This window comes from Eschrichtius robustus, chromosome 4 (assembly GCF_028021215.1).
Source record: "Eschrichtius robustus isolate mEscRob2 chromosome 4, mEscRob2.pri, whole genome shotgun sequence".
Taxonomy (NCBI): domain Eukaryota; kingdom Metazoa; phylum Chordata; class Mammalia; order Artiodactyla; family Eschrichtiidae; genus Eschrichtius; species Eschrichtius robustus.
The window spans coordinates 15186498-15202077 of NC_090827.1; the positions used below are offsets into that span (position 1 = coordinate 15186498).

The 15580-nt window shown below is 37.5% G+C and overlaps 1 protein-coding gene across 3 annotated transcripts in view; it reads left to right on the forward strand.

Moving 5' to 3' along the window:
• Positions 1-15580, forward strand: part of PDLIM5 (PDZ and LIM domain 5) — a 210841-nt gene that overhangs the window by 97059 nt on the left and 98202 nt on the right. For all 3 annotated transcript variants that reach the window (XM_068542458.1, XM_068542459.1, XM_068542460.1), the window contains exon 4: positions 15361-15403. In XM_068542458.1, the coding sequence (XP_068398559.1) occupies positions 15361-15403 (43 nt within the window). The remainder of the gene's footprint in view (positions 1-15360; positions 15404-15580) is intronic.

Sequence of the window (15580 nt, forward strand, 5' to 3'; positions counted from 1 at the left end):
CTGAGTTATCGCTGCCATTTCCCATTGCCGCCAAAACTCCCCCAATTACCTTCCCATGATTATGGTAGCCAAGAACTGACATTTTCTGAAATGGGACCTGTGAAGTGGCTTTCACAAGACTATATTGTGTTTAATGTTAGACTCTTCTCTTCTCTTACAAAAGCCTAGAGCCTGAAAGATTATAATTGCCATTTATGTTCAGCTTTCATGTCATGGAGAATGATAAGTATCATGGCTGACACTATAACAGTGCATATTTACGTGGCAAGCACTATTCGGAGCACCTTACATTGTTCCTTTTGTTCTCACAATGGCCCTAGAAGATGCATTAGTGATGGCTTAATATTGTTATTATTCTTATCTTACATGTGAAGAAACTAAGAACGCCTAAGAAACTTTTGTTCTAGGTCGAACAACTAGTGAACGGAGGAACTAGTGTTACTTGAAAACTGGGTTTGCCTCTTGGTGGGTGTCGAGCCAAAAGACACAACCAAGCCAAAGATCAGGAGAAGGGGGATTTATTACTTGCAGCCAGTAAGGAAAACCCTGGGGATCTTTCCCACAGCAGTGTCTTCCCGAACAGCAAAATTGGGGACCTTTTAAGCTAAGGATACAGACATATTCATGAAGGGGTTTGAACAGAGAAGAATTCAACATAGAATTGGGGAAGCGGTTCACAGAGTCCAAGCTTCAGTGGATTGAAGTCACAAGGGTCAGAAAAGGTCAACATCATCATTCCTTAGGTTCTGACCAGTCTGCGGTTTTGGCATCCTCCAGCTGGGTGGGGGCCTTAGTGCCTGCAGAGCTCAAAGGTATGAGTCAGATGGTTATGTATGTATATCCCCCGAGGAGGAACTAGGACTTGGTTTTATCACTGAACTAGTGTCTCTTGACTGCTTTTCCTTTGTTCCTGCATTCCCTCGATTTCCTTAAGATCACTAATTACTGAGACCCTTCAAAGGCAAGCATTGTGGCCAGGCTTAGATCACAAAATGGCTTAGGCCAAGATGGCTTCTCTCATGTCAAAAGCCATGTCTGGTTCTCTTTCTCTGGGGACTCCCTACACTACCTGCTTACACTAGGATTTGACTCAGGGAAATCCGCTTCTCAACTCTGTGAGATACTGGACATTCTAGGGGACTACATTGCTCATCAAAGTGACCAGGCTAAGAATTTCTATTTTTTAAAAAAATATTTATTTATTTTATTTTTGGCTGCATCAGGTCTTAGTTGTGGCACGTGGGATCTTTGTTGCGGCACGTGGGATCTTCGTTGTGGCGTGCAGGCTCTTTGCTGTGGCATGTGGGCTCTCAAGTTGTGGCACGTGGGCTCTCTAGTTGTGGCGCATGGGCTCTCTAGTTGTGGCTCATGTGCTCAGTAGTCGCGGCATGCGGGCTTAGTTGCCCTGTGGCATGTGGGATCTTAGTTCCCCGACCAGGGATCGAACCTGCGTCCCCTGCATTGGAAGGCGGATTCTTAACCACTGGACCACCAGGGAAGTCCCCAGGCAAAGAATTTTTTAAATTTACCTATGGTTTACTTGTCTTTGAGGGCAGTATTAGTGTCGGGGTTATTTATCAGTCTGTCCTGAGTCTCACACCTTGTCATATATACCTAAGGGAAATAAAAGAATTAGCTAATATTGACAGATTTTCAGAAAGAACAAGAACACTGTATGATACAAGCTGTGTTACAGAGGTGTTTGTGTTCCTCTGAGCTTGAAGGGATCTTGTGGCCACTTGGTCTTGTCTTCTATGAAAGAATCCCTGCAGCAGTGTTACAGGTCCTGTGTGAACATCACCACTGGACAGCCTATTCCAGTTAGACGCCTCTCATGGTCGGTGTTCAGCAAGAACATTTTAGAAAAGCAGCCAGAAGAGTTAAATATCAGAATCCTTATGGAAGAAAAGGAACATTGTTATCTTGAAAGGAATCAGGAACTTTGGTGTCAGTGAGTTACATAAATGCATTTTCATTTATTGTAAAGAGTTTTCTACGGATCACAGTATAGAGCACATTGTGTGTTTGTCTCTGAACTGGTTCTAATCTTTTGTGAGGTCTCAGGTCCTTCTGTGAATTTTTGAAAAGAGGAAGTAAATAGGACAAGAATCTCCTATTTCTGTTCTCTAGAGATGTTTTAGGGGATGCTTAGCACCAGCTTAAGGGAAACATCACATTAGAGGTTGTGTTTTTCTTTCACTAAAGAATCAAATACATTTCAGGTTATTTGTCTTAAGAGTTAAGTATTAGTGTTCGGCTTCTCTAAATTTTCACACATTTTCAAATGGGGAAAATGTTCATTATCCACTTCAGTTTTTAAGTACTTGCTGGAGGATGTCGTTGCTGGAACAATACGTGTAGTAACCTATGGTCAGCACTTCTGCTCTCCTCAGTAATTATAATTCTGTCAGAAGCAAATTTGGTGAGATGGAGCTTTAAGACATGTCCTAGCCAGAACTTTGTGTTAATTATTGTTGTTGCTACATTTGTTTATTTTGTGCCTTTAAGGATATTATTGAATGCAGTACTTCTCACAAATTAAAACCAGCTTAATATTGTTTTGTGAATGGGCTGTTTCAGTTCAGTGAGAATTATTGTATGACCACTGTTAGGCAACCATCATGTTTATTATATGACCTATCAAGCTTCCAAACCCTTCTGAGTTCTCTGCCCACCCCCTGCCCCCCATCAAGATTACTGTTTATCAAACTGAGGCTTATTATGCATTCAGTTTATGGAGTCAGGGCCAGCATCTGCCCTAACCCCCTTTTTTTGTTTTGTAAATAAAATGGCCTAGAACAAAACGTAAGAATGGATTGCATATGAAAAAATGTTTTTATTGGTTCAGATTTGTGCCATGTAGGTCATGATATAAAATATATCTCTGACTGTGTATTGTGATGAAAAGTTTGAAAACAGTAGTCTACTTCGGTGCTACTCAGTTCACAGCCCCTGAAGTCTGGTGCCAGTTTGAACTGTTTGTTCCTGGTCTACAATGAGATAAGTACTGAAATTGAGAATAAGCATTTAGAAATTTTGTAGCAATTTGACCTTGCCACAATTTTCAAGCTTTGGATCAGTGGATTTGTCCTGTTGAAATATGTAGACCAGTTTGGGTGTTGTTGAACATTCATGATGAGTCACACATGTTTTGAGTTGTGTATTGTTGAGAAGCACTATTCTAGGGTCATTTTCTAATATATTAGATTCACACTGTGGTGGAGGGAATTAATTCTCTCAAGACAACAAGCATGCTTTTTGGTAAAATAGGCAGAATCTGTTTGTAATTTGCTAGTTTCAGATTTTCTTCCTGTAGTGACAGAGGTATTAGAGAATATAATGTTTTATATTGTCTCTTTGTTTAAAAAAATAATATTTTGTTAACATTGGAAAGCATTGGAATTCTAATATAGCTTAAATTTTACAACAAAATCCGTTGAATTATCAATCAGAAATATAAGTAATACTGTCATTTTATAAACAAATTTTTGTTTCTATAAACAGAAATAAAGTTTCTTAAATAAAAGAAGCAATTAAATGTGTTTCAGCCCTTTCTGCGTGATAGTATAAATGTGAAGTTAATCACAAATAATATACGAATTTTTTTAAATGAACAAATATATGAACACTTACTGGCTTTAAATTTTCTTCTTTCAGATTTAGATATTATTATATAGAATACTTTGAACTAATTTAGTAAGATTCAGTGATGAGGAGGATTCTACTTCTGAACTGATAAATGTGAAATTTGCAGCTCGTCTTAAAGTTATTAAACAAGGATAGACCTGGCTTATCTATGGCTAAAATAGCCACATTTGATCACTAATTTTTAAATTCCTAGACTCTGAGTACACCAGATTTTTAAAAAACCTAAACCCACCCCCAAGTTATTTTTTAAGAGTTAAATAAATAAATGGTTAGACTACAAAGAATGAAAGTTTAGACTACTAAGTTTAGGCTACAAAGAATGAAAAGTTTTCATTTCTGTGCTTTCCGCAAGACAGCAGACTGACTTTGTTTTCCTAATAAGGCTGTGCTAAATGTTGGAATGCTTGTCCCCTTGAATTTTATTGAAATACCTAAAAATACCCACTTTACCAAAAAATTTTGCAATTGAATGTGCTTAGCCTAGACAAGAGTAGAAAAAGATGTATCTGGAAAAAGTTAGTGCCAAAACTGTGCCTTCAATATTAGCATAGGACAGAGCATATAAAAATGAGCCTCAAAGAGCATTTTCTTCCGCTTTGGATGTTTGAAGGACAAATTAGATATTTTGCTATTTTCCATTTGTATTCTGTTTGTCTTGATGTATTTAAGATTTGGGGCAAGGTTTAGTCCCTGTCTCTTCCCTTCCTTTAGTTAGTAAGTAGGCTTCTACAGTTCAAACATATTTATAGGCTAATTTATTGGTCAACACTGTATTTAGATTTACTGTTCTTTAATTTGAGGTTCGGGTTTAACTTTCTTACAAGATGAAGAACTGTATTTAGAAATACGTTTCCGTCTCACTTAGAGGAGTGAAAGGCAAAGATCGTATAGTGTGGCATGGAGTAGCTTATGTGTCCTGGCTCCCAGTTAGCTTTCTGGCTTCATCTGTCACTGCTCTTTTTGCTTCTACTCCCATTCTAGCCCGTTGGCACATTCCTGCCTCTGAGACTTCACACTTGCTATTTGGTCTGCCTGGAATTCTCTTCTTTGGGTCTCTGCTCAGATTTCATATTAGAGAGGCCGTCTCTGACTCCTTCATATAAAATAATGTATCCCTGCCCCTGTCTTCTTGCTTTATTATACTCCGTTACACTCATTACCATGTGACGTTCTTTGCTTGTTTGTTGTTAATCTGCCTCTTCCAAGTAGAATGCAAGCACCTTCGAAGTAGGGGTTTTGTCTACTATTCATTACTGTTGACGAACCTCCTACAGCACAGCCTGCTCCATTAGGGGCTCCAGAAATATTTGTGGAATTAATTAATAAGGTAACAAAATAAATTAATTTAAGGAAAATATATAGCACAAGTATTGCCCTTGAACTTGAAGTGGCGTTAGGTGTAACACGTATTGGTCAGGAATGAGAAGTGCTTGGTTAAAATAATTTATGGTAATCGAGAAGCCCATACTAATTATAATAGATCTGGAGGGTTAACAGGAGTTAGAGTCTGACCATAACATAAGGGTGTGTGTTTGTTTACAAAAGTATAGGCTGATTCAAAAAGAATCGAACCCTATTAAAATGTATTATTCAGTGACTAGGTGTATATGAATGTATGTAGCTAAACCAAATTGAAAAGGAAGCATCATGGTTATTTCTGTAATCTTACACGTGCGGTATACCCCCCTGTATCACAGGGCACACATCAGACCGGCAGTCGTACTCATTCTGGGTTATTGGTAACACATCACCATCAGTAGCTGTAATGGGGACTACAGTGGTCCTTTATTTTCTCAAGATCGTCAGGAAGACGAGATATAAACATGAGGTTCTCGATACATGCCCACAAGAAGATCTCATGATGTGGTATCTTGGGACCTGCATGGCGGCTCACTTCAGAAGCTGGCTGCTATTTTGACCAGAACACCTAGTTTAGCACCATAGGTGACGTTCATTAAGGAACCTCCAGCCCCATCCTGCTGGAGAATGAAGTTATTAAAGAATTCCTATTACTGTGGGGAAAAATATTCCTCTTCTCTGGAACAATAAGGAAGAATGGACTTAAGGCGCTTGTTTCTTTGTTTTCGCATGTTTATAAACCTTTAACTGGCAATTTCCTGAAGTACTTAAACTCTTACTTATGTGTATATTGTTCATGCTGTAAAATGTGTACTTTCTATAGATCCGAGAATCAGATAGGTAGATAGGTATCCACATACATCCTCTCTCTCTATATATCTATATGTTAACTACATATGTACACATATATGTATGTATTACCATGAGTGACTTCAGTTTTTACATGAATTCAACCAAAAATGACATTCTATAAATAACATGATTGAATAGTTATTAGTTAATAGAAAATTAATAGTCATTCATTGTTTGAAAGCATTTCTAGATCTCTGAAGTTCTTTACTAAAGTTACTTTTATGACTTTCACTTTGATATTATTTCTAGAAGGCAGAGTGTTAGAGTTGCATTTAAAGCATCTGGAGGATCTGGGTTCAAATCTTGCCTCTGCCATTTTCAAATTCTAAGTTATGGTCAAATTATTGAACCTATTTGAGGTTCTCCTTCCTGTAATTAAAATGAGCACAATACTACTTGCTCAGGAAGAATAAATGAGATAATTTACGGAATGGGCCAAATGAAATTATTGGCATTTGGTACGTACTCATTAAGTGATATTTTCTCAATAATTTCTAGTTTGTTGTTGTTTCTGTTGTTTTCTCTTGAAACCTGCCCTGGTAGATGATTTGGTTTCGTTATAACAGTATATAATCAGAAGCAGAGAATAATTTCCAGAACTCCAGGGTCGTATCTTCTACATAAGGGGTAGAAAAGTAGTGTCTGTTGCTGCTTACTTTGTGCCAATCACCGTTAGGTGTGTTACATACATGACCTCATTCCACCCTCAAAACAATTCTACAGGGGAAGAGTTACTGTCCTCATGCTGACAAAGAAACTGTAGAGTAGCGGTTCTATTTTGTTGGTAACCTAGACTTGCAACCTTCATTAGCTATTTCTCCTGTTTCTCAAAGTATTCCTCTATCAAGGAAGACCTTGATAAGAGAAACCCTGAATATGAAAGGTAGGAGGTTCTCTCTGTCTCTTTAGGGCTCTAAGCTTTTCCTAAAAGGAAGGGAAAAATGAGTAGACAAACATCAGGGTGTGAATCGTACCTACTTGTCTTTTATCCTACTCTTCAGTATCTGACTCTTATCATGCATTGCTAGATATCTGGGAAAAGCCAGTTATGCATATGGTTTGTTATTGATGCCTACTCTCTTAATGTGAATTTTAACCACATTAGTTGTTCAAGGGCGTTTTAATAATGTCACGAAAGAACCAGAAAAACGTAGATGTATAAATGGAACTCCTGATTTTTCACAGGCAGATTATTTGCTTTGCAAATCTATTAGTTTCTTATTAATAATGAAGTATTATGTTGATAGTACTACGTTGATAATTTTTTTTTCTCTACCAGATGAGTTGGAAGAGAAGATATATTAAATAGAATCATCATCGTGCCCTAAGGAAGGTATAAACCTAGTAGGTTTTGAGAGAATGCAACTCTGTTATAGATTGCTTGTTTATATTAATCCTAAAAGTACTGTAATCCATGTCTGATATGAAATAAAGAATAGGGTTTTGGTGGGAAAGAAGGAAATTACACTTCTCAGCTTCTCTTACAGAATGTATGGCACATCCTTTTTAGTTGTTCTTTTAGAATTAAAAAAAAATTACATTACTAATAGTTGCATTTATAATATGTAGAAGCAGAAGGTGAGAGAGGTTTTTAGTAGCCTTTATCATGTATTAGTAAAGGAACTGAGGTGCAGAGTTAAAAAAATAGTGCTTAAAATGTCATCCTTAATCCAATAATATTACACCTGTCCCTTTACCAAGCTTCAGTATCAGTGCCCTGTGGTGTGAATTTTATTTGGATGGGTGGTTTGGAAGTTTAGCTGGGTCATTTAACGGCAAGTAGTATGAAAGTTGGAGGTAGAGGAGTTAAGAGGGATCGAAAGGTAGTGTCCCGCAACCACAGAAGGAATAATGGAACAACTCTCGTTTCTTATGGCAATCAGTGTCTGAACCAATTGTAATCTGAGGTTTTCCATTATGCAGAATGGTTATGAGGTTTAGACTCCAAAAGAGCCGTGGTCATGTAGGATATTTCCGAGAATGTTAGTCAAAACCATAAAATAATCTAAACGAGGGGTTGGCGAACTATGACCTACAGGACAAATCTATCCCCCTTCCTGTATTTATAAATAAAGCTTTATTGGAACACAGTCATGCTCACTCATATTTTGTCTGGATCGTCTTCCTAGCTATAATGGCAGAGCAGAGTAGTTGAATCTACGTCCTGTGACCCACAAAGTCTAAAAGATTGACTGTCTGGCCCTTTGCAGTAAAGTTTGCCATTTCTTAACAATGGGGCATACAAAAATAGCCTCCTTGTGTAAAACCCTTAATTGAAATGGTATTTTCACTCTAAAAGAATTTTACTCATAATAAGAATGAATTATCCTGAACTTTGAAATCCCTTTTATGTAACCTTGAACACATCTAAAATATTATATAATCTCTTCAACATTCTTTTTTATACAAATTATTTTATAAATACTAGTTAGAAAAGTGCATTCTTTTTCCTTAAATGAGGCTGAGGTTATCGGGAGTGTGGACATGAGGCACGACAGACAGATGAAACTTTCTTCCCCGATAAAAATGTTCTTTTTGAAATAAACGTAGGGTAAAAAAAACATTTCTTCTATCTAGAATCAAGTAGAATAATGGGAAATTTTGGATTTATCACTTTATAAAACTACCTTACTTATTGACTTATTATCTGCCTCCTCCATTAAAATGTAGATTCTGGGCAAGGACCTTCTTTGGCTTGTTTTTACCACCGTGTTCCCGAACTTGGAACAGTACTTCAACCATAGAAAATAAAGTAGCATATCATGAGATGAAGAAATATGTGTTAATTTGTTGGCTCCTGCTAAGTGAGATGGATATATTAGAGGGAGGATAATGTGGAAATTGGCATTAAACTTTTTAGTGGTCCAAGTTATTTAACATTTCTAGACTTTATTTCTGAAACTTAAGCACTGTAGATAAGGCCTTTAATTCAGTATTGAGCTCCTAGTATGACCGACCCCAGTAAATGGTAGCTGAATGCCAACGCTGATCCTCTCATTGTTCAAATAATGGGAAATATGTTATCATTTTAAGTTTAGCCTAATGCTCCCTTCTCTCCCCTCCCCCCCACCCCCCACCCCCTTTTTTTTCCTCCTTGATAATACTGTAACCGTGTGGGTCAGGGAAGCTCAGGAGAAGTCCTTTCCTTCCTTCCTCACCCTCTCTCTCTCTGTGGCTTGATTTAGAACTGGTTGCTGAAAATTTCTTCTCAAGCCCCATCAACTCCTGTAACCACCTGAAAAGGATCTTTACAACAAAAGCCCTTTCCCTTACCTAGGGAAGTAATTATCAAGTGGTAACGGCCTGTTCTGGATTTCTCTGAGCCACACCCAATTTCAAGCCAAGCCCCAGCAGAGGGGGTCCTGGGTACTCAGATGGGCTCCAGCAGTTCCTTTGCTTCTCTCTTTTTACCTTCTTTCTCCCACTCTTCAAAGTCTGTCCAGCTCTGGGTTATTTCTTACTCTCTAGAGGAAAAAATATACTCTACTTAGTACACATAGTAAAATAGAGAAAATGCAAAGAGAGAGAAAGAAAATGAGACTGTGTATGAATGCATGTGTATGTGGTGAATATAATCTTCTATAAGCTAAACGGTGTTATAACGTGCTGATATATAACTATTTTGTACTTATGTTTGTAGAAAAAATAATCTTTACGTGTTCTCAAATCATTCTCTTTACGTGTTCTCAAATCATTTGGAAAAAACCTGATGCATTGCCATACGTGATTTAAATGTTTAAGGTTTGAGTTTTTAGGAAAGCCGACTGACTAGAAGTACAATTAAATATAGGGAAACGGTTTTAAAGAGACGTCCCTCTACACACTTGAGTGCTCACTTTTTTCCCCTCTGGAGTTGCTTTGTTATTGCAAATTGACAACTTTGCAATTAAAGTGATTAATGATGTGCCCTAGTGTTTATGGGTCCTGAGGTCAGTGAGCCCAAAGATGGCCATGCTGTGGGAAACTTAGATAGAGCTCATCTCACGGAAGATGAACTAAAAATCCTCCTCTTTTCTGTATGATTGTTTATGAGTTAAGTGTATTAGATATGGTTGAAGGCTTCACCAAGACATAATGAGTAATGTGAGTAATCTTTATCAGTCCAGTTCTGTTGCATAATTCCTCATTCTTAAACACTAATGTGAACATTCACTGGCGACTTTTATTAGCTAAAAACGTATTCCTTTATACAGCAGTATTGGAAAATTCATCGAGTGTTTGAACAATGCAGTTTTTCATGATTCCTTTGAATCTGATCTTTAATAGATCTGTCGTTTATTTATGGTATTATTTTTCCTATGCATTATTCTAACCAGGGCACCACAATTCCAGTTTTGAATACAACATTGTAATTTAGAACTCCTTTCAACTGTTCAGCCAGAAGTTCTGAAACTGGTTGTAATGCATCAGGGATTTTTATTTTGGACACTGCTCTCACAAAAGTCAATCAGCTTTCAAAATAGATTGCTCTGGCCACACTGACGGCTTTGTTCTTTGAATTCCATGAGCTGAGGATAGTACCGGGCCAGGGCACTGTCTCCTGCCATCGTGGCTTACTCCCGTACAGGGGCTTCGCACTAAGGGAAGAGAGAACAATAAGCAGACTGTTGGACCCGTGGCACCAGGCCACTGCCAGGATCTCTTCTGGTTTGAAACACACCACACTGCACAAAAGTGACTTGTGTCCTTCGCTGTGGTTGAAAGGGAAATCTATTATCCCATTGTGTATTTCCCAGGATTTGAACAGAAAAATGTAGGAATAATTTTTAATAATTATACATCAGGTTTTAAAACTTTATTTTAAAGTCTTTATACAATTATTTGCTTTTAAGTAATCTATCACATTTCTAAAGTAAAGGAGCAGATGCTCAATCTAATGTTGTTCTAAAAAAAAGAAAGGCAACTATAAAAATTTTAATTTTGAGAACTAGCTTTCCTTATTCATATATTAGGATTTTCTCCTCAGGGAATATAGGAAATACATATTTCAGTTTGGTGAAGGAAATGAGATTTTCCTCGTTGAACATCGATCAAATTATGCTCAGTCTTTGGGTATCTTATTTAACAAAGTTCATGAAAGCACCATCTCAGTAAGAACGATATTCTGTATAACAAAAGGTTTCGAGGATTTTGTGGATTGTAATGTTTCTCCCCTAATTGTAGCCACCTGGAGGAGACTTAAAAACTTTTCGGACTGACAAGAGATTTGCTCTCTTTACTGTTTCTTTAAAATAGCATTTCTCAGAGGGTTTTTCCCTTTCCTAATAACCCCAACCTTGAGAAAGGTTTCCTGAGCAAATGAATATTCTGAAAACGAGTTCCATAAATGAGTATTCTAAACTCCAAATGGGTGTGGACCACTAGCCACAGTACTTTCTTCCTGGGCATTTAAAGGCTTTGAGTAGTCCTGTGGCTACGATGCTTACCGGAACTTGAACTTCAGGTTTTCCAGTATCTTTGATAACAGAACCTTTGTTTTGGGGGGTGGGGCGGGGTTGTGTTTTAGAAAGTAGTTTTCTGTGAAGCATGCTTTGAGAAATAGCCTTACTTATTATAAAAAGTAGCACGTGTACAGTGCATAAAATATGGAAAACACACGAAAGAGAAGAAAACAAATATCACTCATAGAGAGCTTCTACTAAAATGTTGGTGTGTTTCCAGCCACTTTTTTCCATGCATTGATCATGCTGTATACGCTGTTTTATATTTTCCTTTTTTTCACTTAATATCATAAAGTATGTTATCGTGCAATTCAGAATTCTTTCTCAAAATGATTTTTAATCATTGCATAATGTTTCATCATTTGGTTATATTACAGTTAACCATTTCCTCATTGTATATTTAATTGGTTGTTTCCTATTTTTCACTATTATAAGTTACACCGTAGGGAATGAGTATATTTTTACATAAAGTCTTTTTCCTATTTTAGGTTATTTCCTTATGATAGACTCCCAGAAGTTGATTTAATAAGTCAAAGGGTGTGAGCTTTCTTCAAGCCTTTTATAAATAAATGCCAGGTTATTTTCCAAAAGAGCTGTAATAATATATAATTCTTCCAGCAACAGAGTATTCTCACAAACATTATGCATTAATATTTTTTAAAAATCTTGACACTTTGAAAATAAAAGATGTATCTTTTTATTTTGTTGTTTTGTGATAATTAGTAAAGTTTGATTTTTAAAAAACTGGTGTGATTGCTGTTCATTATTCACATTTCAATTGTCATGTATTCTAAATTTCCCAAGCCACAATAGTTTTAGTGTTGTAAGAATATGTAATCACACTTAAATATGAGATTTATGTACCCTACTGATCTTTTAAAATGTAAATAATGTATGTTATAGATTTGTATACGTATTTTGTGTGTTAAAAATGCTTTTGCAAATATTTTGAACGTGGACCAGTTGACTTCTTCTGTTTATTCCAAGAGAGCAAAATAACTAACGCATTACAATGAAGGCCATTTTAAACAGGATTCAAAAAATTACATGTCTTAAACTGTGAGCTCCTATATATATTCAAACAGAGGTCAGACGTATATCCGATTGGCATGTGATAGAGTAACTCTAAGGAACCTTCTAAGTTTTAATGATTCTATGACTCATTTGGTAGTTAGGTAAATAGTTAAACCAGAACTAATTTTTATTGCATCTAGTGTTCACTCTTTCATTTGACATTTAATTATAAGCCAGTCTTTTTTTTCTTTTTTCCACCTACAAAATGATGCTTGTGTTTCTAACATGTAGTGGACTCAATCCTGGAATTTTGAGGACAGGTTGTCCCTCTTTGACTGCTTTTCTTCATGTCATTGCACTTACGGGACTTTATCAGAAGGCAAGCAGGGCAGGTATTTAAGATCCAGTTTAAAATTTTTTTGTGAATTCCATATTTTAAGAAGTATTTTTGTAGAACTTTCAATCCATAAAATATGTTAAGACTCATTATTCTGTGCGTTCTCAACAAACTAAGAGGTTGGACTCCAAAGTTAATGAAAACTAACGATTCTGGGGCTTTTGTTGTTGCCAACACTGTTTAAATAAGAACTAACACCTAGAAAAAACTAAGCGGTTTGTTTTCATAGACATAGGATATGTGTGTTTTCTTCTGTTTGGAAACCTAGTGACTGTTAAACATCCGTCTTTTGTATAAATTGTTTTTGTGTTGCTAGAAGAGCTCCATGTACCTTTAAGTGGCCGGATTAAAAATGAAAAAGGATATTGTCTTCTCTATTATGGCAAGCTTTCTTTTTTTTCTTTCTTTTTTTTTTTTTTTTTGGGGGGCTGTGTTGGGTCTTTCTTGCTGTGTGGGCTTTTCTCTAGTTGCAGTGAGCAGGGGCTACTCTTTGTTGTGGTGCGGGGCTTCTCATTGTGGTGGCTTCTCTTGTTGCGGAGCACGGGCTCTAGGCGCACGGGCTTCAGTAGTTGTGGCACGTGGGCTCAGTAGTTGTGGCTCCCGGGCTCTAGAGCGCAGGCTCAGTAGTTGTGGTGCACGGGCTTAGTTGCCCCACGGCATGTGGGATCTTCCCAGACCAGGGCTCGAATCCACGTCCCCTGCATTGGCAGGCGGATTCTTAACTACTGTGCCACCAGGGAAGTCCCAGGGCAAACTTTCAATCATGTCTTGGGTGGTTTTAATGAGTAGATCCTTTGTGATTACATCTTATTGTGAAATTTCAATGAAAGGAAGATTCCACTGTTCTGTAGTTGAACTTGTTTCCTTTGCTTGTTATAATAACCCTATAAGCTAAAAGAGAAATTGTCTGATTGAGAGCACACGTGGAAAGTTGTACAACTGCAGAGGGTAATTCTACATGGCACTAACGGAATGTTAGCATCCATTGTGGTCTCTCATTAGGTTAGCCAATTATTCAGTCTGTGCCTGCCCTGGCTAACCAAAATAGTTGTTATTGGAAAATTCAGTTGCTGCTAAAAATGTTGATCAGAGTTCATTACTAGGTTATGATTATGGAGACCAAATATCCTATGTTAGCTTCTCTGTAAGTAAAATGATCTCATGGTTTGCAGCGTAAAATTATCAGTTATTATTTACCTACTATGGTTACATTTCTTGAATTCTGCGCTTGCTGTCTTATCCTCAGGCTTATGTGTTATAAGAGGAGTCAAACTGCTTCTGACATTATTAAACATAACATGTACCTTAATTCTGGGAAAATAGCCTTTAAATCATTAGAAGCTCTCCAATAATTTGTTACTGCCCTTGACTACAGCCAGTGTATTGTAATATATAAGGACTGTTGGCCTTAGCGCCATCCTAGAAGTAATTTACTTTAATTTTGGAGTTCCTCATGTGAAGAAAGGGGATAATGATAGTTGCTACTTTGGTTATTTGTCATGATTAAATGACATACTCCAAATCAATTATCGTTATTATTAGTCCATGATAACCCAAGGGACAGTAATAATACAAAAAAGCATAGATTAAGAATAATATATTTGAATATGAGAATAGTTCTGTGCATGGATTTTTGTCCTTCTTCCCTGTTCTCTCCTTTCTACACTCATTACTGATGACCTATTACATGCCAGGTGCAGTGCTGATATAGACACAAGTGGGGCGTGGTCATTGCATTCACTGAAATTATAGCCTAGTGGAAGAACTTACAGTTTGGTTTTAGCGGAACAGATACATTAACGTGCGCTTAAGAATATAAATACAAAATTAATATGCATTCAGTGACCCAGTTCAACCAGAATTTATTCAGTATCTTCACAAAAAGATCCAATGTCCGGGCTTCCCTGGTGGCGCAGTGGTTGAGGGTCTGCCTGCCGGTGCAGGGGACACGGGTTCGAGCCCTGGTCTGGGAGGATCCCATATGCCGCGGAGTGACTAGGACCGTGAGCCACAATTGCTGAGCCTGCGTGTCTGGAGCCTGTGCTCCGCAACAAGAGAGGCCGCGATGGTGAGAGGCCCGCGCACCACGATGAAGAGTGGCCCCCGCTCGCCGCAACTAGAGAGAGCCCTCGCACAGAGGCGAAGACCCAACACAGCCATAAATAAATAAATAAATAAAATTTAAAGGGAAAAAAAAAAAAAAAAAGATCCAATGTCCTCTGGGCATATTCATGGATGATAGGAGAAATGGCAGATACTATTGGAGATAGAGATGCAGATTATTTGTTGGGGGCCATGCAAGGATCAGAAAGTCATGTTTATTTTACCTTACCCTTTTTGGTAGGGAGTAGCCTTAATTTAAAGGTTAAACATGGATGCATTAGCAAACAGGATCGGTGTTTGTCTTTCCTCATTTGAGTGGGTAGAGTGGGTATTCATACACTAATGTACACCTGGTGTATGAGGTATTGGATCTGACAGCATTTGAGCTGCATGAACTAATTAGTAGATTGTGAATAGTAAAACCATGAATTATGAAACTCTAAGTTCTGATGATTTAGTATATTGAGGTATATAATAATAAAAATTCCATTAGTAAGAAGTTTGCAAAAATTCATGTTATTTTTCCTTTTTCTCTTTTTTCCTCAGAGCATCTGCTACACCCAAGCCTGAGCCGGTTCCTGTTCAAAAGGTGCGTTTCTAATCTAGCATCACTGGGGCATTATTTGACTGTCCCTCTTGAACCACTGTAACTTCCTTTCCTGTCTCCAGTCATACTGACAATTTATAGTTTCAATGCAGTTCTCCGCACAGTTCTTTTCCTTTAAAGATGACGAGGGAAAGTGGAAATCAACACATACAGAATTAT